The sequence below is a fragment of the Bos indicus x Bos taurus genome, chromosome 22, assembly GCF_003369695.1.
Source record: "Bos indicus x Bos taurus breed Angus x Brahman F1 hybrid chromosome 22, Bos_hybrid_MaternalHap_v2.0, whole genome shotgun sequence".
Classification (NCBI taxonomy): Eukaryota; Metazoa; Chordata; class Mammalia; order Artiodactyla; family Bovidae; genus Bos; species Bos indicus x Bos taurus.
The window spans coordinates 55,468,158-55,494,240 of NC_040097.1; the positions used below are offsets into that span (position 1 = coordinate 55,468,158).

The 26,083-nt window shown below is 43.8% G+C and overlaps 1 protein-coding gene and 1 long non-coding RNA gene across 4 annotated transcripts in view; one reads left to right on the plus strand and one right to left on the minus strand.

Moving 5' to 3' along the window:
- Nucleotides 1-26,083, plus strand: part of GADL1 (glutamate decarboxylase like 1) — a 194,252-nt gene that overhangs the window by 80,809 nt on the left and 87,360 nt on the right. For all 3 annotated transcript variants that reach the window (XM_027523277.1, XM_027523276.1, XM_027523278.1), the window contains exon 12: nucleotides 18,773-18,972. In XM_027523277.1, coding sequence (XP_027379078.1) covers nucleotides 18,773-18,972 — 200 coding nt within the window. The remainder of the gene's footprint in view (nucleotides 1-18,772; nucleotides 18,973-26,083) is intronic.
- On the minus strand, nucleotides 1,998-14,962 carry LOC113880746. The gene is made up of 3 exons (XR_003507817.1): nucleotides 14,756-14,962; nucleotides 2,686-2,826; nucleotides 1,998-2,276 (listed from the first exon to the last, which is right to left on the minus strand). It is a non-coding gene; the product is annotated as an uncharacterized LOC113880746 (long non-coding RNA).

Here is a 26,083-nt window from a genome sequence, read left to right on the forward strand (position 1 = left end):
AATTTAATTGCAACAGAAATAACTTTTAAAATGGTATTTTCTTTCCATTTTTAAAGCAGTGATCAAAATAGCATTGGGTCAGGCATAATGAGGAATAGAAAAATCATGTGTAACCCACCAACTTAAATCATTTAAATTTTTATTGCCAGATGAATATTTATATATTATTTTAGCTATATTGATGTAGTCATATATTTTGCTTCTATAAAAATATAGAATCTATAGTCTGTATTTTGCACCTCCTTTCTTTACCCATTCCTACCACCATCATGATCAAAAAACAGAGGCACTTGGGCTTATAAAATCTTGATTTAAATTTACTCATTTTTTAAATGATGACCACCATTATCTTACCAGATTTCATATTAGTTCTGAGAGTTTCCTTGCATTTTCTGAATATATAATATCAGTATAATAACTATGACTTGCTTTCTAATATTCTAATTTATTTTGTTTGCTTGATATAAGTTGCAATTATGATAGAATCTTCAAAAATACATTCAGTAGTAATACTAAATATAAGCCATTTTTTCCTTCTTTGTGATTTTATTAACATTGCCTTAAAATATATATTCTTTATAAATCCTCTTAAGAAGTGACTTAGGGATGGGAAAGTCACTGACTTTTACTATATCCCTTTTTAATATCTGATAAGGTAGTTCTAGGTCTTCCCTGGTGGCTCTAAAGAATCTCCTGCATTGCAGGTGGTAAAGAATTCGCTTGCAATTCAGGAGACCTGGGTTCAATCCCTGGGTTGGGAAGATCCCCTGGAGAAGGAAATGCTACCCACTCCAGTATTCTTGCCTGGAAAATCCCATGGACAGAGGAGCCTGGTGGGCTATAGCCAATAGGGTTGCAAAGAGTCTGACATGACTGAGTGACTAATAGCAAAAGCTAGTTCTGTCCTTTTAATCGTGAACAAAGTTAGGTGTGTGTTCATTGATTTTCTACATTACTAATTAACCTCACTTTGTTGCAGTAAATTGCTTTAATATGTTAATGGGTTTGTATACTTAGATTTTGGCCCATGGATATACAATTGGGTTTCCCTAATGGCTCAGACAGTAAAGAATCTGCCTGCAATGCAGGACACCTGGGTTTGATCCCTGGAGAAGGGAATGGCTATCCACTCCAGTATTCTTGCCTGGAGAATTCCATGGACAGAGGCTACAGTCCATGAGGTCAGAAAGAGTCTGACATGACTGAGCGACTAATACTTTCACTTTCACGTCATACATATGATTAGTCTCCTCTGTGTGTGTGTGTGTGTGTGTGTGTGTGTGTGCGCACCTGATATCTTGGTTGGATTATATTTTGACTGTCACCTTTCAACTGTTGTATTTGTTTTAGAATAGTTACAAGAGCATAGAGATCGTCAGTTTTAAGAAATGGTCAGAAAAGTGAGTAATAAAACTCTTGTTCAGAAATTTAGGGGAGATAATTCTTTTTTTATATTGTCACATTTATTCAGCTATTAAGAACTTTCTGCTCTGCTTGATCAATTTCAAGAACATTTTCTCAAATATTTAATAAAGTTTATTGAGGTTGTATAGAATCAATATCATCTCATCATTTTCATCTAATTTCCACCTTATATCCTTGCCTGAAGTCTTAATTTTTAAAATCCTTTTCTGACCTTATTTGCTTAACTTATCTTTTCTCCATAAGAATCACTTCTTGCATTGATTTTTTTCAGTTCACATCTTTATTCATTTACTCCTGCTTCCTTATGTTTTTGTTCTGTAAAAAAAATGTTATTTTACAGTTGAGGACAGTTTTGGCTCAGCTCGTTTTGTTTTGGAGTATTCTCATTTAAGTTATTTTCCAATTAATCTTTAATAATACCGTTGATTTACTCTTCGAGCCAAGGGTGATTTATAAAAGTAATTTTAACTTCTCAAGTGCTAAAGACATGTTATGAAATTCTGGTTTGTTTTGTTGTAGTTGGATAATCAAAATGAAAGCAGAGATCAAGAGTGATGAATTTTTACCTTTTAAACTCAAAAGTTGGAAGAGTATCTTATCCAGAATCCACTTTTAGTTTGCATTTTCTTTCCCAAGGAGCAAACTGTCCTCAGGTTTGGGAAGGGATGACGGAAGAGTGTTTGAAGGGGAACCAAGCATTAAATATGGATAAGCAAAGCCAGGGGTGTTCCAGAAAAAAACAGAACTTCCCCATAAGTAGCATCTGTGGATTCTTTCCTCTCTTGACTCAGGTTCTGGGTGAGGCTCTGAGAGTTGGGACGGCTCCCTCCTTCCCTGCCTCTCATGTCAATCTGAAAAATAGAAATTAAGCAGAGATGAGGAGGGAGTATACCGAGGCGTGAAGGTGTCTGAGATAGCCCTGAGTTCTCCTGTAGGCTTCAGAAAGGCTGGTCAGAAGATCAATCGAAAGGGACTGAGAATGGACCAGGGACACCAGGGAGCCTGGAAATAGGACAAGAAGCAGAAAGCCCGACTCCTGTGAGCTGACAGCCAGAGGCCATGTGAGGTCTTCAGACGCAAACCGAAAGGACCATCTGGGAGGAGCTAGAGACGGGGCAAGGCGTCAGTACGACAGCAGCGACCACACTGCGGAAACAGATGTCCCTTCCCTGCCTTCAGCCACCAGACTTAGCAACTGAAAACATAAGATGCTCGGTGAAATGTGAATTTCACACAAATGACATATAATATTTTACTTACTCGTTTGGCTGCACTGGGTCTTGTTTGCGGCGCATGGATCTTCACTGTGGCGCACGGAGTCTCCAGTCGTGGCACGCACCCTTCATTGCTTCCCGGCATTTGGGGTCTTAGTTCCCCCATCAGGGATTGGACCTATGTCCCCTGCATTGCAAGGCACATTCTTAACCACTGGGCTACCAGGGAAATCCTATATAATATTTTAGTAAAAATATTTCCTAAGTATTGCATGGATAATACCTTTACTAAAATTTTTGAGTTTTATGAGTTTATAGGAAACATATATAATTCAAATTCGATAGATGGCTTTGTATTTTATCTGGCAACCCTCCTCAGTGGCATCTGTGAATACCCCAACGATATCAAACTAAGAGGAAAAGAAAGAAAACTCAGAGGAAGAATCTCAGTCACCCATATTTTATGTCTGTATATTGTCCAAGAGATCACTCAATCTGAGTTTGGAATTTTTCTGGAAATGACCTGATTCAATATTTTGCATTAGAAAGAAACATAGCTCCAAATCAGAAATGTTTTCAGCAAAAGAAAAGTGGTGTCATTTTTGCCCATCCAAAGTAATATCGTTTTGAGATTCGTAACAATTTTGTTTTTTGGTTGATGTGACAGGTAAAAGCTGGCACTTCACAGGATGATGTTTACATCTTTACCCAAGACACCAGCACAAGTTAAATTAGGATTTCGCAGTATTTGTTCCAAATAGCTTGTCTTCTCCTCCTCTGGTCCAGTCAGCTGGGACCAGGCGGATGGGCTGGGGGAAGGTGATACGGTCCCTGTGGGAGAGAAGGAGAGTAAGGGGTCGCTGGCAACTGGGCAAAGAGCCTGGATTGTGAGCTATAAACATCTTCCATCTCTTGCTGTGACAGCTTACTAATGGATTGCTGAGTTTTAAACCTGGTCCAAAAACAGAAATGGAACAGGAAGATGGATTGCATTTTGCCCGTTTCTAGCTCACAGCAGTTGTCAGAAAGAAGTTCACGGCTTCTTTTTTATAAAGCGAGTCTCTCCCACGTATGTTTCATTATGCCCTTGTCACGGAGCAGCGCATGTCACTATTATATGTCCTTTGGATCTTATCTTGCTGTATTATTCCTCTGTTTTATTACCAGTTTTAGACAGCACCATAGTGTGGATTAAACCCTTGACACCCAGTCACCAGTCACGGAAATACCAATGCATTCATTTAAAGGACTGTCAGCATCTTCGTGCCATTTCAATATCCAGCTTGCCAGAGATGCAGTGAAATGCAATGAAATACATAGCTTTTTTCTGAGCTACTGAGAATCAGGAATTTATATATAATAGGAAAAAGATTGTTTTCTACCAGCAAGGTAGCAGCAGCAAGGATTAGAAGGTTAGTCACTTGAACAGATTGTATTTTCCCACTGTGAGAGCTATAGGCTGCCCTTCACTTAAAGGCTTCAGTTGAAAGCCAAGAGGAAAATCTCCAGGGGAGTGAAGTTCTTTATGTGTCTCCTTAATTTAAAAAGGTTGTGATTGGGGATCGATTCACTGGCGATGAGTGCTGAGGTAAACTTTATGAAGCCGGCAATCTTCAATGTACTGTAGAGTCTGATATTGGCTATGGAGTTTACCAGTGAAGTGGTGGGAACCTGTGGGGATTAACTGTCCCCACCTGGGGATGTCCCCCAAAGCCACCCTTGCTTTAGGCATTCTTGAGGCAGGGCGTCATTTCCATTCAGGGCATTTCTCGTAATTACTTAGGACAAAAAAATTGTCATTCCTTGGTGCCAGGCTGCAGAAATCGTAGAAAAGGAATACTGGAGGCTTCCCGGGTGATCCAGTGGTTAAGACTCCGTGCTTCCAACGTAGAGGACGTGGATTTGATCCCTGGTTGGGGAACTCAGATCCCACATGCTCTGCAGTGTACCCCGCCCCCCAAATAGAAAAAAGTAAAGACATGCTATCCGTTATCATTGTACCAGTTCATGGATTTTGAGAGACTGGAAGAAGAAAAATATAGCTGTGGTTCATTTGAAGTTCCTGTGGTTCTGGGCACAGGACTGGTCAGCCCACAGGACCTTCCTAGAGGGTTCTGAACAGAGGGGGCTTGAGGGCTTGAGGATACAGGCTAGGAATCAGGGTGACATCTTCACCCCAGTTATTCTCAGATTTATGTTCTGAACAGTCCAGTGTGGTCTGGTCATTTATGTCACATAGGCTATTCTCAGGCTATCGTCCCAGAGCTAAGTAGCTGTGACAGCAAGTACATGGCTTATGTACGCTCAGTCACTCAGTCGTGTCCGACTCTTTGCGACCCCATGGACTGTAGCCTGGCAGGCCCCTCTGTCCATGGAGGCTCCAGGTGAGAATACTGGAGTGGGTTGCCATTTCCTCCTCCAGGGGCTCTTCCTGACCCAGGAACTGAACCCACATCTCTTGCGTCCCCCATATTGGCATGTGGGTTCGTAACCACGAGTGCCACCTGGGAAGCCTCTCAAATATTGTATGAAGCTGAAAATATTTCTATCTGGCCATTTACAGAAATTGTTTGCCCATCCCTGATTTAGAACCTCCAGAGGAGAGGGCGTTGTCTTCCCCATGCTCCGGGACCACAGTTTGACTAGGGAACTCTGGCATTAAATACAGTTTATCAGGGGGTACATCCACGGTAGGGCCCTTGATGCCTGGCAAGACTTGTGTTCAAATTCTCCCTCTGTTCTTCACTATGTGACTTTGACAAGTCGCTTAACTTCTCTGATCTTTCATTATTTTATCTGTTAAGTGGAGACATTTCCCATTTTGAAGAAATACCTTGACCTTGAATGAGAGAAGGTGCGGAAGTGCACAGTGCACTGCCAGCCATGCGGTGGGCACCCCGTGAGTGCCATTTCTCGTTCCCTTGCTGGTCCACAATGAGGGCACAGGTTCTCCCACGTGGACAAGTGTCCATGTGGATAGTGGGAACATTCTTTGCCTTTTTAGCACATCTCTATATTTTACCATGAGTCTGGGAAAATATACTTTTGTTCCCCAAATTCTAGGATCTATTCAGAGATTTTTACCAAGTGCTTCCTGGCTCATTTTAAACTGTTACTTAGGCTAGGTTTCTGTAGGATTGCCCGTGGTTATGGTAATATCAACCAACCCTTTCATGGGGTTTGTACGAAAACGAGCAGGGAGCAGTGTTTCAGAAATGGCCCTCCTGGGTAGCATTCCCTGCACAAAATCGATCCCTCACTTGTGCTCTCGGCCTTGGAGGCCAGGCCTCTCAGCGATGCTCAGGTCTCAGAAGTGCAGGCCGGCAGCCTTGACGCTGGACCCGCCCCTGTGAGCAGCATCGTGATAAGCTGGAGACACAGTCCGGTTTGTTCCCTGTTGCATTCTGATGTGGAATGGCTCTCCTGGCCTCCGTCCAAGGCAGCACTCTTTCAGGGTCTTTTTTGTCCAGTTTGAAAGACCTCATTTCCATGTCTGTCTGTCTATCCATCTTGGAGAGAATTAACTAACCATCTAGACTAAAGGAATATGTTCTGAATTAATAAATGTTTTCTTCCAGACATTCATTTCAACACTGTGCCATGAATACCCGTCCGCAAGAGGTGGGATGCGGCACAGTGTCATCATCTTGAAATTACAGATGCGCGAGGAGTGAGGTGATGGGGCAGCATGATGCAGCTGACAGTTCACAGTGAAGACTTAGCACTTAGTTGCCTGGATGCTTTGGCTGTGTCCGTGGGACCAGGTGTGCCAAGAGCTTGGCAAATAGCCTGTCCCCTTTCACCCTCCTTTTGGCACAGACGTCACTTCACGTTTCATCATGTTTCATCCACATTGGCTTCTCCCCCTTCCCCTCCCACCCCACCACTTCACCTCCCTCATCTTTCCTACCTGCCCTGCTATCTTGCCTCCCCTTCCTCCTTTGCTCTTCTAATTCACCATACTGTACTTTTGTGAGCTTCCTTAAATCCCTTTTGCAACAAAGAAGGTTGGTTATATCAGATAGAATCTAGAAAGTCGGTGATAGAACTAATGCAAGCTCTCATTTCCTCCCATTGGGTTGAATGAATGAGGTTTACTCATATCCATGTGGATACGATTAAGATTCCAAAAACAAATGAGTCTTTGTCCCAATCACAAACACCTAGCAAATCAAAAAATCTAATAGATTAGTTCAGTCAGTTCAGTCATTCAGTCACGTCTGACTCTTTGTGACCCCAGGGGCTGCAGCACACCAGGCTTCCCTGTCCATCACCAACTCCCGGAGCTTACTCAAACTCATGTCCATCGAGTCAGTAATGCCATCCAACCATCTCATCCTCTGTCGTCCCCTTCTTCTCCCATCTTCAAGCTTTCCCAACATCAAGGTCTTTTCCAATGAATCAGTTCTTCGCATCAGGTGGCCAAAGTTTTTGAGCTTCAGCTTCAGCATCAGTCCTTCAAATGAATATTCAGGACTGATTTCCTTTAGGATGGACTGGTTGGATCTCCTTGCAGTCCAAGGGACTCTCCAGAGTCTTCTCCAACACCGCAGCTCAAAAGCATCAATTCTTTGGTGCTCAGCATTCTTTATGGTCCAACTCTTATATCCATACATGACTACTGGAAAAACCATAGCTTTGACTAGACGGACCTTTGTCAGCTAAGTAATGTCTCTGCTTTTTGATATGCTATCTAGGTTTGTCATAACTTTTCTTCCAAGGAGCAAGTTTCTTTTAATTTCATAGCTGCAATCACCATCTGCAGTGATTTTGGAACCCAGAAAAATAAAGTCAGCCACTGTTTCCACTGTTTCCCTATCTGTTTGCCATGAAGTGATGGGACTGGATGCCATGATCTTCGTTTTCTGAATGTTGAGCTTTAAGCCAACTTTTTCACTCTCCTCTTTCACTTTCATCAAGAGGCTCTTTAGTTCTTCTTTGCTTTCTGCCATAAGAGTGGTGTCATCTGCATATCTGAGGTTATTGATATTTCTCCTGGCAATCTTGATTCCAGCTTGTGCTTCTTCCAGCCCAGCATTTCTCGTGATGTACTCTGCATAGAAGTTAAATAAGCAGGGTGACAATATATAGCCTTGATGTATTCCTTTCCCTGATTTGGAACCAGTCTGTTGTTCCATGTCCAGTTCTAACTATTGCTTCTTGACCTGCATACAGATTTCTCAGGAGACAGGTGAGGTGGTCTGGCATTCCCATCTCTTTAAGAATTTTCCACAGTTTATTGTGATCCACACAGTCAAAGGCTTTGGCATAGTCAATAAAGCAGAATTAGATGTTTTTCTGGAACTCTGTTGCTTTTTCTATGATCCAGTTGATGTTGCCAGTTTGATCTCTGGTAATAGATTAAGGTTATTTATTTATTTATTTACTTTGCACTTCACATCCACGCCAAATCCTTGGTCATATTTTTCATAGCTCAGAGCATTTTCCCCACCAGCAAAGACTCCAGCATTATTCATATTGAGCCCATAATGTTCTTTATTTAGGTTCATGGATGAAAATCACTCTTCACTTGTACTCACACACAAATAAAACTTTGATGATTGGCCTTCACAGCACAAAAATAAGGCAGATAATCACCCTGGTTTATGTGCTCTGGTGAAAACTCAGCACTTGAAAGTTTCCTGGATTCAACATAAATGTAACGCCTACTGAAACTTCTAGATCAGAATTTTTCAACAGAAGGTCAAGATCCCTCAGAGCAGTGGTTTGCAGTCCTGGCTGCACAGTGGGGTTACCTGGGGAACTTAAAAAAAAAATTATCCCACATCAAAGATTCTGATTTTTTGGTCTGGAGTAGAGGACCCTGAATTGCTATTTTTTAAAAAAAATCTCATCAGATAATTCTAATGTTAACTTGGATTAAGAACCACCATACTAATTAATCTTGAGTTATATGGTCAATTGTAAGTCATGTCAGGGTTTTATTTTCCTTTTTAATGAACAGTGGCAATAAAAGGAAATAGAAAATATCAGTATGCATTTCATGTAGAAGTGATGGCCACTCTATCAGAACACTTTTGTTTCCGTTTCTTGTCGTTTAGAGTGGATGCTATCACTATTTAAAATGAATTTCTTAACTGTGGGTTATAATCAGAGTTTGAAAAACAGTGTTTTAGATTATCTTTAAGAGAAGGTATGTTGATAGCTGCCCGGGGAAGATCACAAAGTTTCCATCTGTCCTAAGAGAGAGGCCCTGTTGAACTATTTTTAAATGTGTGTGGGGCATGCAGAGGTATTGCCAAGTGAACTCCACACTATCAAATGTTCTTGTCTGTTTATAGAAGCCGTCACAGGTTCTTTGAGACACTGAGCCTGACTTTCCGCTCCCCATAGGCACCACCACTACTTTAAAGTATTAAGTTTGCATTTCTTAAAAATGTCTTTTAGCTCAGCCTCCTCATTTCAGAATCTGCTGAGTCTAACCCTTAGTTCACGGGTATTTAAGGACGATTTACATTTCAGAAGAAAATATGGGGGTGGTGTGTGCTTTCTTCCCCTTCCACCTTGAACTGGGGCACAGAGTTGTAGGATCTGTTTCATAACTTCGAGAAGTACAGTGGAAAAGTGATAATTTTGAAAACTATGTCAAATGCATTAAAGGAAGGAGAGTTGGAACTCAACTGTTCAAAAGCAGCTTAGGAATTGTGGGGAAAAAAAATAATCTCTGCCCCAAAGAGGAAGACAGAGCAAGTATGTATCATGGAAGTTGGATCCTCATGGATGAAATGATGTTTCCTCAAGGAATATATCAATTCCTTCACAGAGCACTGTGTGGTTAAATGTGTTATATGCATGAACTGAATGTAAAAGGAGAGGATATTACATTTTTATGAAAAAGCCCGTCTCACAGTACCCAGAAACTTTCTGGAAACAGCTTGAATCAGGCTGTCCATCAAGCAGGTCTGCAAAGAGGGGTAACAGTGCAGCTGTATTTTGAGACAACAGAGGCTGATGTGAACTTTACGAAAGGAGATGAGGAAATGGCAGGAAAGCACCACATGGCAACAGAGAGCCAGGTATCCATCCCCCAGCTCTTCAGAATCTGAAGCACAAACCCCGTAAATATGAGCACACTTCTAACCCTAACATCTAGAATATACAGGTGATGAGGGGGAGGGGAGGAGGAAAAACTGGAGAATTGACTGAAGATGTGGGCAGAGGCTGATGTGTAGGTGACACCAGAGCAAGGGACATGCTCAGAGGGAATGGAATAGCACACAGAATCAACCTGTCAGAAAACAGCTCCTCGCTGGTCGCTGAAGCCTCTTATAAGAGGATGGAAGCCTTCCGCAGAAACTGAAGCGGTCAGTGACTGACCCAGCTGTGCAGATGGCAGAGGAGAAGGCAGATGAGAATGCAGATGTGGTGATAAGTTGAGGGAGAAACTGTGGCCATTCATTAAAAACAGATTTTCTCAACTTGGAGGTGCAATGCTGCTGCTGCTGCTGCATCGCTTCAGTCACGTCCGACTCTGTGCAACCCCGTAGACGGCAGCCCATCAGGCTCCTCCATCCCTGGGATTCTCCAGGCAAGAACACTGGAGTGGGTTGCCATTTCCTTCTCCAAGGAGGTGACATGAGATGACTTAATAATTTTCTACTGTAACTGATAATTAGAAAAACTACAGCAGGAAGAAAATGAATTAAATAAATCCCCAAAAGAGGGATTAATGGAAAATGAAGAGTGTCTGTGTAAAGAATTCAGGAATGAGAGGACACCTGCTCTGAGGTGTCTGTCAGACAGATGGACACATCTGTGTGCGGGGCATGACAGAGACATACGGTGAGTGCAGGTCCCGGAAGTGGAGGCCTGGCTGGTTACCGTTTGAAGCAGATTGCCAGTAAGTTGGCGGATCTTACAACACAGCTGAGCAGCGTATGAAGCACACAAGCCACCATCATCAGTGACTGCATGGGGCTAGGAAATCGGGTGGAAGTTTCACGGACAGAGACAGGAGTATAGGGAAGACTGAAGGCACAGGTTTTTGTTGCTCCAAGTGGTTCTGATAACCGACTCTCCTTTCTTTCTTTTTTTTTTTTAAAATTTTATTTTATTTTTAAACTTTACAATATTGTATTGGTTTTGCCAAATATCGAAATGAATCCGCCACAGGTATACATGTGTTCCCCATCCTGAACCCTCCTCCCTCCTCCCTCCCCATACCATCCCTCTGGGTCGTCCCAGTGCACCAGCCCCAAGCATCCAGTATCGTGCATCGAACCTGGACTGGCGACTCGTTTCATATATGATATTATACGTATTTCAATGCCATTCTCCCAAATCATCCCACCCTCTCCTTCTCCCTTCTAAGGGTTTGTAAAATGTTCCATTTGCATCTGAAAGTCAGAAAGAAAAGAAAGGAGAACAAAAGAAGGAAAGACTTAAGAAATCCCCAAAGAGATAAACTTTGAGCATTTTCTTACCCTTCCTTCTTTCTTTTCTCTTTCTTCTCCTTTATTTTCTTTCCAGACTCTTCATGGCTCTGCCTAATACAGCCACCTTGTCCATGATTCAGTTTGATCTACTTCCTTTCATGAAAAATTACACTGATATTGTTGTCATTGGCTTGCTCTCTTCCCTCCTCCCCAGCCTACCCCTCAGCAGTCAATCAGCACATCCATTGTCCCCCCTCTGCCTAAGGAAACCAAAGACCCCCAGACCAGCTCCACTTGGCCAGGTTGTTGCAGGAAGGAGGACCCCTTCCAGGGCCCAAAACTGGGCTCTTGTCTAACACTCGGAAATGAATTGTCCGAGGAGACACATGTGCTGACAAAGCAAGAGATTTTATTGGGAAAGGGCACCAGGGTGGAGAACAGGAGGATAAGGGAACCCAGGAGAACTGCTCTGTCTCATGGCTCGCAGTCTCCAGTTTTATGGTGATGGCATTAATTTCCGGGTTGTCTTTAGCCAGTCATTCTGACTCAAGAGTCTTTCCTGGTGGTGCACGCCTTGCTCAGCCAAGATGAATGCCAGAGAGAAGGATTCTAGGAGGTGGTTGGACATGTGGTGTTTCATTTTGACCTTTTGCGAGCTCTTCCAGTTGGTGGAGGCTTATAGGTTCCCTTACCAGGACCTCCGTCATAAAACAACTCATGCAAATGGTTACTACGGTGCCTGGCCAGGGTGGGCGGTTTCAGTGTGCTTCCCCTAATAAGGTGATGGCTCCTGGCCCTCAGTCCCCCTGGTGCATGCCCGTGCCCACTCTCTCCCTGGACTGTACTTGTTGTGGCTTCCATTCTAACTACACTGGGACTGTAAAGACCCACATCATCTAAGACAGCCATCATCATGATAGTTAAGCAAGGTCAGGCTTACTTCTGCTTGGAGAATGAAGACCATGGATAAGTCTTCCTATTGCTCTAAGATGTCTTATAATAGCTTTACTGTATTCTATCAACTTAGTCTACTCCTATAGAGTTACTGGCAGACACATCCTGTTACAAAGGGTGAGTGGCTGGGAGGTGTAACAGGCTCATTTCATAAACAGTGAGTTAGTCTAGAGCTGGCATCATCCTTTTCAGCATCTTGCCTGGGGAGAGCATAAATCAAAGAATGGTGGGAATGTCTGCTTAGGGTCGAGGATACGAGGATATGCATGCGAAAGGGAGCAGCAGGGAGGGTGCTGGCCACAGACTGAGTGTTCCCAGTAACACCGTTTCCCTAGACTTTCATCATGTTCCGGACGGAGGGGAGAGTGAGAATCATTCTCTCCATTAATCAAGGAGGAAAGTGAAAGTCACTTACTTGTGCTCAACTCTTTGTGACCCCATGGACTATACAGTCCATGGAATTCTCTAGGCCAGAATACTGGAGTGGGTAGCCTTTCCCTTCTCTGGGGGATCTTCCCAACCCAGGGATTGAACCCAGGTCTCCTGCATTGTGGGTGGATTCTTTACCAGCTGAACTACCAGGGAAGCCCAGGAATACTGGAGTGGGTAGCCTATGCCTTCTCCAGTGGATCTTCCTGACCCAGGGATAGAACTGGGGTTTCCTGCATTGCAAGTGGATTCTTTACCAACTGAGCTATCAGGGAAGCCCAAACCAAGGAGGAAAATGAAGCCCAAACTGCTTAAGTGACTCGCTCTGAGCTCTGACACCAAGGTACAAAACCCAAAGTGGGATCTTCATGTGCTGATTCTCACATTATTCTATCAGATCAGTAATAACGGTAACAGCTCTAGGAGCTGCCGAGAACTCCACAGCCAGTCACTTTCCCCGTGGCGTTTGAGATCCTCAGTGTCTTGGCTTCTCTTTCTTCCTCTCTCTGTGTGACCTCATTAATTAGTCCTGCTCTTACTGAATTAATTCCTTCTCTTACTCACTTGTTCCTCATCCTTCAGCTCTTAGGTGACACATTTCTGCTTCTGAAGATCCCCATATAATGCCTCTAAGTTGGTGAACGATGAGCTTCCTTCTTGCTCGTTAGACCTTGTTTTTCCCCCTAATCTTGCTCTGTACTGTAACTGCCTATTTTTCTCATCCCGTCTCCACCTTCAACTTCTTAAGTATAGTGATGTTCTCATTTTCCGTTCCAGCCGCAGTGCCTAGCACAGCTTTTGGCAGATAGTCCAGCTCTCAAAATGTTTCCTCAATAAATACAGAAAGAAACATCAGAAGCTATGATCATTTTAAAAATTCAGTTTTGTATTCTAGACCACAACTAAGCCTTCCTGTTACTCACAGTCTAAATTTAGTTTTGCACATTCAATCACCAAGTTTGAGCCTAGATGCTTAGTCCCTCCATGGGGTTATGTCTCTAGGCTCCCAGCATCATAGTGCTTGTTGTATAAAAGTTCTCAATACCTCAATATGGAATGAATTAATTAGTACGGAGGTGATTAATAGACTCATTTCCTAAAGCATTTAGGCAATTTCTTGTATGTAAATAAGGGTGATATGGGACAGACTATGTGAGAAGCCATATGGGAAGAATTTTTAGGAGATTTGATTAAGTTGAAAAACATGTTTGCTGGAAGTGGAGACTTCAAGTAGTTCTGGGTAGTCACTGCTCCTGGAAAGGAGCTTGCAGAATCTTGTCTGGCCTGTGGAAATCAAAGAGAGCTCAGCTAACTTTGACAATGAAAATATCACTCAGGATGTAGACTCATGACTCAGGATGTATTTTCAGTGATTAAGTATGACCATGTGATAGATTAAGTATGGCCAGTCACACTTATTTAGAAGAATCTCCAAGTGCTTTAGAGACTGGTCTTACTGACCAGAAGTCACATACACAGGAACAAGGCAAGAGTCGGAAACAGGATGTGAATGGCTTTGACCTCTAGTGCAGTGTGTTCCCTACTGTCGTGTTCGGGAATTCTTCATGAGTTCCCTGAGCTGTACAGTGGGCTCTCATTGGCTGTCTATTTTATACATGGTGTCAATGGTGTACATATGTCTGTCCCAGTCTCCCAATTCACCCCACCAGCTTCCCTATCCCTCTACTTAGTGCTCTGTGGTGACCAAAATGGGAAGGACATCCAAAGACGAGAGGATACACGTATACACACAGCTGATTCACTCTGCTGTGCAGCAAAAACTAACACAAGCCTGTAAGCAACTATACTCCAGTTAAAACAAACAAACAAAAAGCTCTTCATGAATGTTTATGGGGCCCTCTCCTCCACATAACTTCCCTTGTGGCTCAGATGGTGAAGCGACTGCCTACAATCCGGGAGACCCAGGTTTGATCTCTGGATGGGGAAGATCCCCTGGAGAAGGAAATGGCACCCCACTCCAGCACTCTTGCCTGGAAAATCCCAAGGATGGAGGAGCCTGGTGGGCTGCTGTCCATGGGCTCGCAAAGAGTCGGACACAAATAAATAACTTCACTTTCTTTCTTTTCTTTCTCCTCCACGTGTATTTAAGCTCCAGTGTAGAGAGAGGAGCGTGTCACGGGTTAGAGAGTTCGCATCCTGAATCCTAGCAGCCTCAGTTTGAAAGCCAGCTGTACCACTCAGTAGCTACATGATCTTATGTCGTTAGCTGAACCTTGCCAGGTGGCAGCTTTCACACACCTGCAGTGGCATTGAAAACGTAATGGAATAACCTCTTCAAGCTGTTATGAGATTTACGAGATCACCCACACACAGTACCTGGCACACGATGAGGACTCCGCAAACGTTAGCTCCACTGAGGCCCGTCACGCGCTCGTGGAAAGGAGAGTTGTGGTTTCTGGCCTCTGGTAGTGGGCTTGTCATTTGTCCACTCCCTTTACTGTGTCATTCGTCCTCCGGTTTTCCTCTGCTTTGCCCCGAATGGTGCCTGGCTGCTGGGAACGATGTCCCACGCTCGCTGGCCCACTGGCTTCACACAGAGCTTGAGGCTGGAAGGTCACTGGTCTCTCTCTGCAGGGGTAGCATCACCAGCCAAGGCTGCCTCCTCTCTGATCTCCTGGCTCTCCACACAGAGCCTCCCTCTGGGCTCACAGGTCCTACTGCGAGCCCCCATTCCGAGGCTTCCTCCCCATGTTCTGCTTTAGGAGTGAGGCCAACACGTGAGAAAATAGAGAGAACAGATAGATTCCTGGTTTAGTCCTGGATCCAGCTGTGCCTGATATATGATATATGACTGGATTTTAAAACATACATGCCTATAAACATTCTCCTTTCTGCTTAAGCTGCTGATTTCATTTCTTTCACTTGTCACGGTATGTGTCCTAACCCATGGTCTCCTAATTCCTGAGAACTGTTTGAGATGCTATCACAATATGGAACAATTGGCATTCTCATTGAATATTTGTGTTTGAAATTTAGATAATGAGTATTTATTGTCTTGCCAGGGCTAAGAATATAAAGATGAGCAAGACAAACACAGTCCTTCTCTTTAATAGCACAACAGTGACTAATTATTTTCAAAAACGTTAACTTTTACCACACTTACTCTAAAGTGCTGTTTTTCTCTGGAGATCTGAACATCGTCTTGGTTGATGTCTGTCTTAAAACTGGAGACATCTCATCCATTTTAGTACAAGGACAGAAACCAAAATGCAAAGCAGGGACTTTGAGGGGAGAATTCTCATTTATTTTCAATAAAGGAAGTCCCAAGCCTCTAGTTGTTCTTGAAACCTTCCCAAGGCAGGAGGATTTTTCAGTGCAGCGAGATCAGCGGTGTCATGACTGCAGGGTAATCGCTCATCTTACGACATACTTTCTCGGCTCTCCACTCCTCCATTTGCCGACAGTGATGCCATTCGTCTTCCCAGGATGGATGGGTTCCTCTCCCTTTCAATCACTGGCAGCAGGCACTGAAACTTGCCCGGGATGTGTCCAGTGTTCACGTGATTTGGGGATTTTTTTGCATCTTTCATGGTCGATGAAAGTAAATTTGTACTCATGATGCAAGTACAAGTGTGTATGTGTGTGTGTGTGTGTGTGTGCGCGCGCGCGCGTGCACGTGTGTGTGCTTTGTCCTTAAGCTGCAGTGGCCTTTTAATGTCATAATATATGGTCAGGCTGTAGTTGCTATGGAAACAATACCCAAATTTCCTGACCTTTGAGAGTAGGGAGATGTGGCGGTGGCAGCTATGATCAGAGTTGAGAGATTGATGATAGAATTAAGCTAAAGATTAAAGAATACACACTTTTTCTACCTTAATGATCACTTTGGAGCAATCTCCTCTTCTTCTATGTCTACCAATATTACCCATTTGAGCCAGGCTGAAGGCTTATGAGCATTCCTTTGTTATTTTAAAATCAGTTTACTTTTGGATAGTGGATGAGTGGGACTTGGGAGTTCTTGACTATAGTCAGTATACATTTTTTTGCATAGTATTGAATCATACTTTCTGGTGCAAATAATACCCAAATTAGTGTCCACACAGGCGAATATTGTTATTGAAACGGCAAATGTGTGCTTTCGTTTGGAATATGATACCTTGAAATTTTCTTTTTATTCTTTATATACTTGTTGATCAGTCAAATGGGTACATGGAATAAATACATTCTCTCATGGAAAAACATTTTATTTTAAATATAACAATGTGTACAAAAGAAAGCTTATTCTTAGAAGTAAATATTGAAAATAATCATTGAATTATACATCAGTCTCCCACTAAACTGCAAATCCTTACTATTAGAAAACATTGGTATGCACACTGTAAAGTGCAATGCCCGACTCATCATGAGTAAGTTTCTAAATGTTTGTTAAATGCATGAATACATAGTCTCTAAAAACATATAAAATGCATATTCCCTCTTTAGGAGGGATCATTTTTTCTAGGACCTCTGTGACTCTGGGGAGTTTCTCCAGGGCTTCCTGTCAGCGCTGGTGGTTCTGCATTGTTAAAGTCTGGAAGATGTTCCTGTGCCTGTGTTTATTCTGTTCATATGATATGTCAGGATGATGGGGGAGAGGGACAGAATGTGGGGAGCCGTGTCCTCAGCTAACAGCTTAGTGAGGGTCTTGTGCTCGATACCGTGTTAAGCCTGTGGGTGTGGACATGGACAGGAAATGATTCCTGCTGTCGAGAAGCTGCTTGGTTCTCAAGGAGAGAATATAGAGGGCTGCTCACCGAGGAGGGGTGACTCAGAACCAAAGCCAGCAAATGCAGTCAAGGGTGGGAGGAGGAAAGGGGTCTAGCAGGAGGGGCAGGTAAAAAACGCTGGAGGGAAGCAGAACCTGAGATGGAACCCAAAGAGGGAAGCCACATTCGATGTTAGTAAACTTTACAGCTTATAAATATGCTGGGTATATTCTTCCGAATGTGCCAAATATATTAAAGCAGAGACAAGGTCAAGCAAACAGTGTAAATGAAGACATAGGGCATGATCTCGTGGTTGAGGGACACTGAATAGTCTGTTATGCTGGGGAATAGTGATAGTGGTAGTGAAGTTGGTCAGTCGCGTCCGACACTTCGCGACCCCATGGACAGTAGCCAACCAAGCTCCTCCGTCCATGGGATTTTCCAGGCAAGAATACTGGAGTGGGTTGCCATTTCCTTCCCCCAACCCAGGATCGAACCCTGGTTTCCTGCTTTGTAGGCAGACGCTTTACCGTCTGAGCCACCAGGAAAGGCCATGCTGGGGAAGCAGAGGTTCTAATAGGTGTTCCTTGGGAGTGAAGATGCTCAGGGAATTGTGGGGGCTGAGGGGTGGCTTAGGAATCCTGGGGTTTTAGATCCCACATGACTTGAAGGAAACAGGGCTTAAATGCTAATAATTTGAAGTCAAAGTAAAGACTGTAGAATGGAAATAAGCAGGGTAAATTGTCACTCAGGGTAAATTGTAGAGAGAAGTAACCAGTCAATAAATGTAAATTGAATTTGATTACAGATAAAACCAGTGTGAGACCAAACCCCAAACCCTATGGAACTGTAGGTGCTATTTAGTCAGTTCTTTTTTTTACTCTTCCATTGCTCTTTCCTCAGATTTTTTTTTTTTTTTTTTTTAATCTCTGGATTAACTGTCGATTCTGGCTTTTTCATTATGGATATGAATTGAAAAAAGGGATTTTAAAGCCTAGGTTTTTTCTTGTTTGTTTAATTTATATTTCTTTGGCTGCACTGGCTCTCAGTTGCGGCACATGGGATCCTCGATCTTACTTGTGACATGGAATTCTTAGTTGCAGTATGTGGGATCTAGTTCCCTGACCAGGGATCAGACCCAGGCCCCCTGCGTTGGGAGTCTGGAGTCCTAGCCACTAGACCACCAGCAAAGTCCCCAAGGCCTAGTTTTTTCGCCTGTGAAATTGTATAAAGTATATATGGTATGTTGGGTATTTTTCTAATGTGGAACCTTGAGTGAGTTACAAATAGATTTTTTTTTCCCCCATCTGGAGTAATTGGCCCATGTTGATGTCATACAGATGATGACATGGTCGTTTAAAGTTTCTTAATACTCACCCATACAAGTGTGAGGATGGACTTAGCATTCTCAACTGTGAGGATTTTGGGTTTTTTTGAAAATACAAGGAGTTGTCTGTGTCTCAAAGTTAATACACACCAAGTGTTCCAGACACAGGTCAGTCACAGAGCCAGACCAAATGCCTTTGGCACAAAGCAGTAGAATATTATATGAGGTTTCATTGGTGGGGTGTGTTTTTTTGAAATCAAATGTATTTGAAAAATGGACAATATTACAAGTTGTCTTTCTGTCTATTTTTTCCCCCAAAAGGACCTTCTTAAGAGATGCTACTCGGCCAACGCGTCTTACCTCTTCCAGCAGGATAAATTTTATGATGTCAGCTATGACACAGGCGACAAATCCATCCAATGCAGCAGGAGACCAGATGCATTCAAGTTCTGGCTGGCCTGGAAGGCCCTGGGCACGCTAGGCCTTGAGGAAAGAGTTAACCGCGCTCTTGCTTTATCTAGGTACTTGCTGTGTCTGTGTGTCCGTGGGTCTCTGATAGGCTCACTGAAAGTACGTTTGTAAGATCTGTACATGTTCTCTCATATATGGATCCCTTCTTTCATGTCATAACCATTTTCTCAGCACCCTCTATTGTAGATGTTGGGAACAAAGCAGCTCTCCCCTCTGCTCTGCAGCATCCTAGCCTGGGGAGAGATACATCCAGGCGGCAGAGCAGATAAAATACAGGTGCACCTACGTCTTGGTAAGGGGAGGTATACGATGCTCCAGAAGCACTCAGGTGCATTCCCTAGTATGGTCATGAGGGCTGCTGGCAGAGGTTTCCTGGAGGAAGTGACATGCAGCTAAGACCCAGTGAGGAAAGGAGAGATGACTGATTTCAGGCAGAGGGAGCCCCAGGTCCAATCTCTGGGTGTGGGAGAGATCCCAGTAACTTCAAGGACCCGAAATATGGCCTGTGAGAACGTGGGGCTGACAGAAGGACAGACAGGCAGAGGCGAATGTGGCAGCTCCCTGGTTGTTCGCCTTTTTCTAACATAGGGACAAAGCTTTTGAACCACTTGCAGTGACACTAGAGAAGGTCTTGAGGTGTGCGTGCTGGGCGCTTGTCACCCGAGAGGGCTCTGCTGCTGAGACCAGTGGGTGGAGGGCAGGCCACGTCCAAGTGTGGCTCTAGTTGTGATTTGCTGAGCCTGAGCTCTATAGGGTTAACCTCGATAGTGTTTTAAAAATCGAGCATTCAAATATTCCAAACAGTTTTAAAGAGGGAAATTGTAAACAGTCTAGATTCCTGGCTTCTTTGAGAAGATGAGCGCGCTCTCAGTCCCACATGGTGACAAGGCACGGAACACAGTGGTGCCCCCCACACCCCCTAGGTTTTGTCAAGCCTGTTTCATTGTGGTTCAGAGAGGCCAAGAGCCAGGGAAAGCGAGGGCCACCCTTGACAAGCTTCATGACCGGGGCAAGCTGCTGAAACTGTCTGTACTGTTCCATCCCAGGGTCCTGAAGATAGCAATGCCGAACTCAGATAACTGTTAGGAGGATTCAGTGAACTGATATTTGTAAAACACCCAGGACAGTGCCTGGCAAATGCCACATGCTGTGTTTTAATTATTTTTTTAAAATTATTGTCTTACCTGCTTGGTCACCAGAAGCATCAGCGTTTGTGATCTCTGATTTGGAAAACCTCTCCTTCTTCATTCCCTGTTCATATTTCACTGGCAAAAGCCTGCAGGGTCTCCCTGAGATTTAATCAGCCTCCTCCTCCTTGCAGGTGCTCTGCATGCCGCTCTGTGGGACAAGGGTGCTCTGAGCACGAGTGAGGACTGTCTGAAAACCCAGGATCTTTTTTTTTCAATTGGAATATAATTGCTTTACAAGGTTATGTTACTTTCTTCTGCACAGTGAGGTGAATTAGCCATTCAGTTCAGTTCAGTCACTCAGTCATGTCCGACTCTTTGCAACTCCATGAATCGCAGCACGCCAGGCCTCCCTGTCCATCACCATCTCCTGGAGTTCACTCAGACTCACATCCATCGAGTCGGTGATGCCATCCAGCCATCTCATCCTCTGTCATCCCCTTCTTCTCCTGCCCCCACTCCCTCCCAGCATCAGAGTCTTTTCCAATGAGTCAACTCTTCACATGAGGTGGCCAAAGTACTGGAGTTTCAGCTTTAGCATCATTCCTTCCAAAGAAATCCCAGGACTGATCTCCTTCAGAATGGACTGGTTGGATCTCCTTGCAGTCCAAGGGACTCTCAAGAGTCTTCTCCAACACCACAGTTCAAAAGCTGGCGCTCAGCTTTCTTTACAGTCCAACTCTCACATCCATACATGACCACAGGAAAAACCATAGCCTTGACTAGACGGACCTTTGTTGGCAAAGTAATGTCTCTGCTTTTGAATATGCTATCTAGGTTGGTCATAACTTTCCTTCCAAGGAGTAAGCGTCTTTTATTTTCATGGCTGCAATCACCATCCGCAGTGATTTTGGAGCCATATGTATACCTATATCCCAGCCCTCGTGGACCTCCCTCTGCTCTCCCCATCCCCTGCCTCTAGATCATCACAGCACCAAGCTGAGCTCCCTGTGCTAGACAGCAGCTTCCCACTAGCTAGCTATTTTATGTATGGTAGTGTATATACCAGAGAAGGTGGTGGCACCCCACTCCAGTACTCTTGCCTGGAAAATCCCATGGACGGAGGAGCCTGATGGGCTGCAGTCCATGGGGTCACTAAGAGTTGGACATGACTTAGTGACTTCACTTTCACTTTCATGCATTGGAGAAGGAAATGGCACCCCGCTCCAGTGTTCTTGCCTGGAGAATCCCAGGGACGGTGGAGCCTGCCGGGCTGCTGTCTATGGGGTCGCGCAGAGTCAGACATGACTGAAGCACCTTAGCAGCAGCAGCAGCAGCAGTGTATATACATCAGTGCTGCTTCCAGATTCATCCCGCCCCACCTCCTTCCCCACTGAGTCTGCATGTGTCCATTCTGTGTCTGCGTCTGTATTCCTGCCTTGGAAATAGTGAGGACCCAGGACCTTAAACTGACAGTTCTTTATTCTGAGAGGTCTGCAAGTTGGCGGGAGTGGCTTCATCTCATTCTCCGGTGGCTGTGGGGGTGGGGGGAGGCCTGGGTCTGCTGCTGGCACGTCTTGTAACTTCCTTGAGCCAGAGCCTCTTCTTGTGATGGTGGTGACAGAAGCCCAAGAGGGCAAGCCTGCTTTAAACTCCTGATAGCACGCATCATGCCCATTAGCATTCCAGTGGCCCGAGCAGATCAGATGGCCAAGGTCAGTATCAAGAGGTAGGAAGAACTGCAAGGTTACATGCCGAAAGGCTTGGAAGTAAAGACAGGAAAAGAGATGGCTTGGCACTTTCAGAAGCCTGTTAGAAGTCAGCATTTCTGGTGATTTGGGTTTAAAAAGTAGTTTGAAAAATCTATAAATATTTCATAAATTAGGACTCTCTTGGTGGTGAGCAACAGAAACCGTCAAAGTATTATAAACAAAGTTAATTTATTTGCTCATGTAACTTATAAGTCAGTGTAGTGATGACCATGGAATGGCTTGTTCTAAGTGCTTAAGCAAGTTCACCAGGCCTTAATTTCCATCCATCAGTCAGATCTGCTCTCCTTCATGTTGGGTTTACTCCCCTGTAGGAAGGTAGTTCCCAAGGGGGTCAGATCTGTAGACTCCCAGGTTCAACTTCAAGGTCAAAAGGAGAGAGTGCTCCTTTCTCAACAATCCCTAGAAGGTTTTAATTCTTTCTGACAGATGTCATCTTCAGAAGTTGGAAGATAACTCAGATCAGATCAGTCGCTCAGTCATGTCCGACTCTTTGCGACCCAATGAATCGCAGCACACCAGGCCTCCCTGTCCATCACCAACTCCCGGAGTTCACTCAGACTCATGTCCATCGAGTCCGTGATGCCATCCAGCCATCTCATCCTCTGTCGTCCCCTTCTCCTCTTGCCCCCAGTCCCTCCCAGCATCAGAGTCTTTTCCAATGAGTCAACTCTTTGCATGAGGTGGCCAAAGTACTGGAGTTTCAGCTTTAGCATCAGTCCTTCCAAAGAAATCCCAGGGCTGATCTCCTTTAGAATGGACTGGTTGGATCTCCTTGCAGTCCAAGGGACTCTCAAGAGTCTTCTCCAACACCACAGTTCAAAAGCATCAATTCTTAGGCGCTCAGCCTCTTCACAGTCCAACTCTCACATCCATACATGACCACAGGAAAAACCATAGCCTTGACTAGACGGACCTTTGTTGGCAAAGTAATGTCTCTGCTTTTCAATTTGCTATCCAGGTTGGTCATAACTTTCCTTCCAAGGAGTAAGTGTCTTTTAATTTCATGGCTGCAGTCACCATCTGCAGTGATTTTGGAGCCCAGAAAAATAAAGTCTGACACTGTTTCCACTGTTTCCCCATCTATTTCCCATGAAGTGATGGGACCGGATGCCATGATCTTCATTTTCTGAATGTTGAGCTTTAAGCCAACTTTTTCACTCTCCACTTTCACTTTCATAAAGAGGCTTTTGAGTTCCTCTTCACTTTCTGCCATAAGGGTGGTGTCATCTGCATATCTGAGGTGATTGATATTTCTCCCGGCAGTCTTGATTCCAGCTTGTGTTTCTTCCAGTCCAGCGTTTCTCATGATGTACCCTGCATAGAAGTTAAATAAGCAGGGTGACAATATACAGCCTTGACGTACTCCTTTTCCTATTTGGAAGCAGTCTGTTGTTCCATGTCCAGTTCTAACTGTTGCTTCCTGACCTGCATACAAATTTCTCAAGAGGCAGATCAGGTGGTCTGGTATTCCCATCTCTTTCAGAATTTTCCACAGTTTATTGTGATCCACACACTCAAAGGCTTTGGCATAGTCAATAAAGCAGAAATAGATGTTTTTCTGGAACTCTCTTGCTTTTTCCATGATCCAGCGGATGTTGGCAATTTGATCTCTGGTTCCTCTGCCTTTTCTAAAACCAGCTTGAACATGAGGAAGTTCACAGTTCACATATTGCTGAAGCCTGGCTTGGAGAATTTTGAGCATTACTTTACTAGCATATGAGATGAGTGCAATTGTGCGGTAGTTTGAGCATTCTTTGGCATTGCCTTTCTTTGGGATTGGAATGAAAACTGACCTTTTCCAGTGCTGTGGCCACTGCTGAGTTTTCCAAATTTGCTGGCATATTGAGACCAGCACTTTCACAACATCATCTTTCAGGATTTGGAATAGCTCAACTGGAATTCCATCACCTCCACTAGCTTTGTTCGTAGTGATGCTTTCTAAGGCCCACTTGACTTCACATTCCAGGATGTCTGGCTCTAGGTCAGTGATCACACCATCATGATTATCTGGGTTGTGAAGATCTTTTTTGTACAATTCTTCCGTGTATTCTTGCCACCTCTTCTTAATATCTTCTGCTTCTGTTAAGTCCATATCATTTCTGTCCTTTTTCGAGCTATCTTTGCATGAAATGTTCCTTTGGTATCTCTGATTTTCCTGAAGAGATCTCTAGTCTTTCCCATTCTGTTGTTTTCCTGTATTTCTTTGCATTGTTCTCTGAAGAAGGCTTTCTTATCTCTTCTTGCTATTCTTTGGAACTCTGCATTCAGATGCTTATATCTTTCCTTTACTCCTTTGCTTTTTGCTTCTCTTCTTTTCACAGCTATTTGTAAGGCCTCCCCAGACAGCCATTTTGCTTTTTTGCATTTCTTTTCCATGGGGATGGTCTTGATCCCTGTCTCCTGTACAATGTCACGAACCTTATTCCATAGCTCATCAGGCACTCTATCAGATCTAGGCCCTTAAATCTATTTCTCACTTCCATTGTATAATGAGGTTGGTCCTAGAAGATAACTACCCAGTGGTGAAAACATGAAACTGTCAACCGTAAATATTCAAAGTTGCCCACTGAACTAAAAGGTTCAGAAAGTTCTATTGCCCTGTTTGTGTTTTTCTCATACTATATAAGTATGGTGGCGTCTGCATTATTTTATCTAAGCCGCTAAGTAATTCAATGGCAGGTGTCTTGAAACAAAGCTAGATATAAATATTTGATGATCACATTTATTACAGAGTTAACATTCATCTCAGGGTGGAATTTAATTTATAGTCTAAGGATACCTCCTAATTTTTGCAGAGAAATATCACAGGAGAATAAATGTTAACATTTCAATTCAATTCAACAACACTTATTGTTTGTAAATGTTTGTCATGCTGAATTGAATTGAATTAACATTTCAGTGAGCATCACTGCAGGCTCTGTGACCTATATTTAAATATTTGAAAAATGGTCCCTTTTCTGTCGTGCTGTTAGTCACAGTGGTTCTCTTGCCTTAACTTCCCACATTCCTGTTATCCAGCAAGTCCTTTCCTGGAGTGGGCAAAAGCCATCCATGTCCCCCATCCCCCGTGCCAAGGCAGAGTCCTCTTAGGCATGTTACTTGAAACAAATGTGAAATTATCAACTTGGAGAAAGCGTCTCTGGGAATGACAATTATTTTAAGTTAGCAACATCAGTGCTTTATTTTCATGATTTATTTTTTTTTTCAAATGAAGTGTGGTCTGCTCTTCAGGATAGAGGAAAACGTTTTCTGAATTCTGAAGTTTACTCTACTTGCTCGTGCTCATGTGCAGTTGGGTACTAGTAAACTGGATCTCAGGAGGAAGAAAAGCCACAATTTGTAATGTCAGCCAATTTCCATGGTATAAGTACTCCCACTGTGGAAAATTTCAAGCTGCCAACAGCCACGGCTTGTAAATGCTCTTATATTTAACAGTTGGATCTCACTAACCAGTACAAACCAGCTCTAGAGCACCATTGATTATATGAGCCAATATAATCCGTTCAAACCACTGGCTGGTAGGAGTTAAAACACCACTTCTCATCCCGCCTACTGACCTTCAGCCACTTGTTTTAGAGTTTACCTAATAAAAATTCTCATGCATGGTCAGAAGTCTGTATTTGGCTAATTGCTAGGTCACAGCAGCATCATTTTGTTTCCAAGAAGTATGACTTTCTTCAGTAGATAACTTTAGCCAAGGAAAGCAGCAGATGACAGTTCTGTTGCTGTTTGGGATGTACATCTGTCATCAGTAGCTGAGGTAGATAAGGTATCCGTTCCCACAGGCCTGCTAAGTCAGGGCTCTCAAACACGGGGAAGGCTGTGCAAGTCTTTGCCCCTGGCGCACTGCAGTGAGGGTCACACTGACTCCATGGACGCAATGCTTCCATGCCCCTGAACCAGAATGGAGCTTAGTTTGAAAATTGTATACTGGGGGCTTCCCTGGTGGTCCACCGGCCAGAACCCCGAGCTCCTAATGATGTGGTTGTTGTTGTTTTTCAGTCACTAAGGTGTCTCCGACTCTTTGCAACCCCATGGACTGTAGCCCGCCACGTCCCTCTGTCCATGAGATTTCCCAGGCAAGAATACTGAAGTGGGTTGCCATTTCCTACTTCTTGGGGCCTTCCCGACCCAGGGATCAAACCTTTGTCTCCTGCGTCTCCTGCATTGGCAGGCAGGTTCTTTACCACTAGCACCACCTTGGAAGCCCCCCAGTTCAGGGGACCCAGGTTCAATCCCTGGTCTGAGAACTAGATCCCACG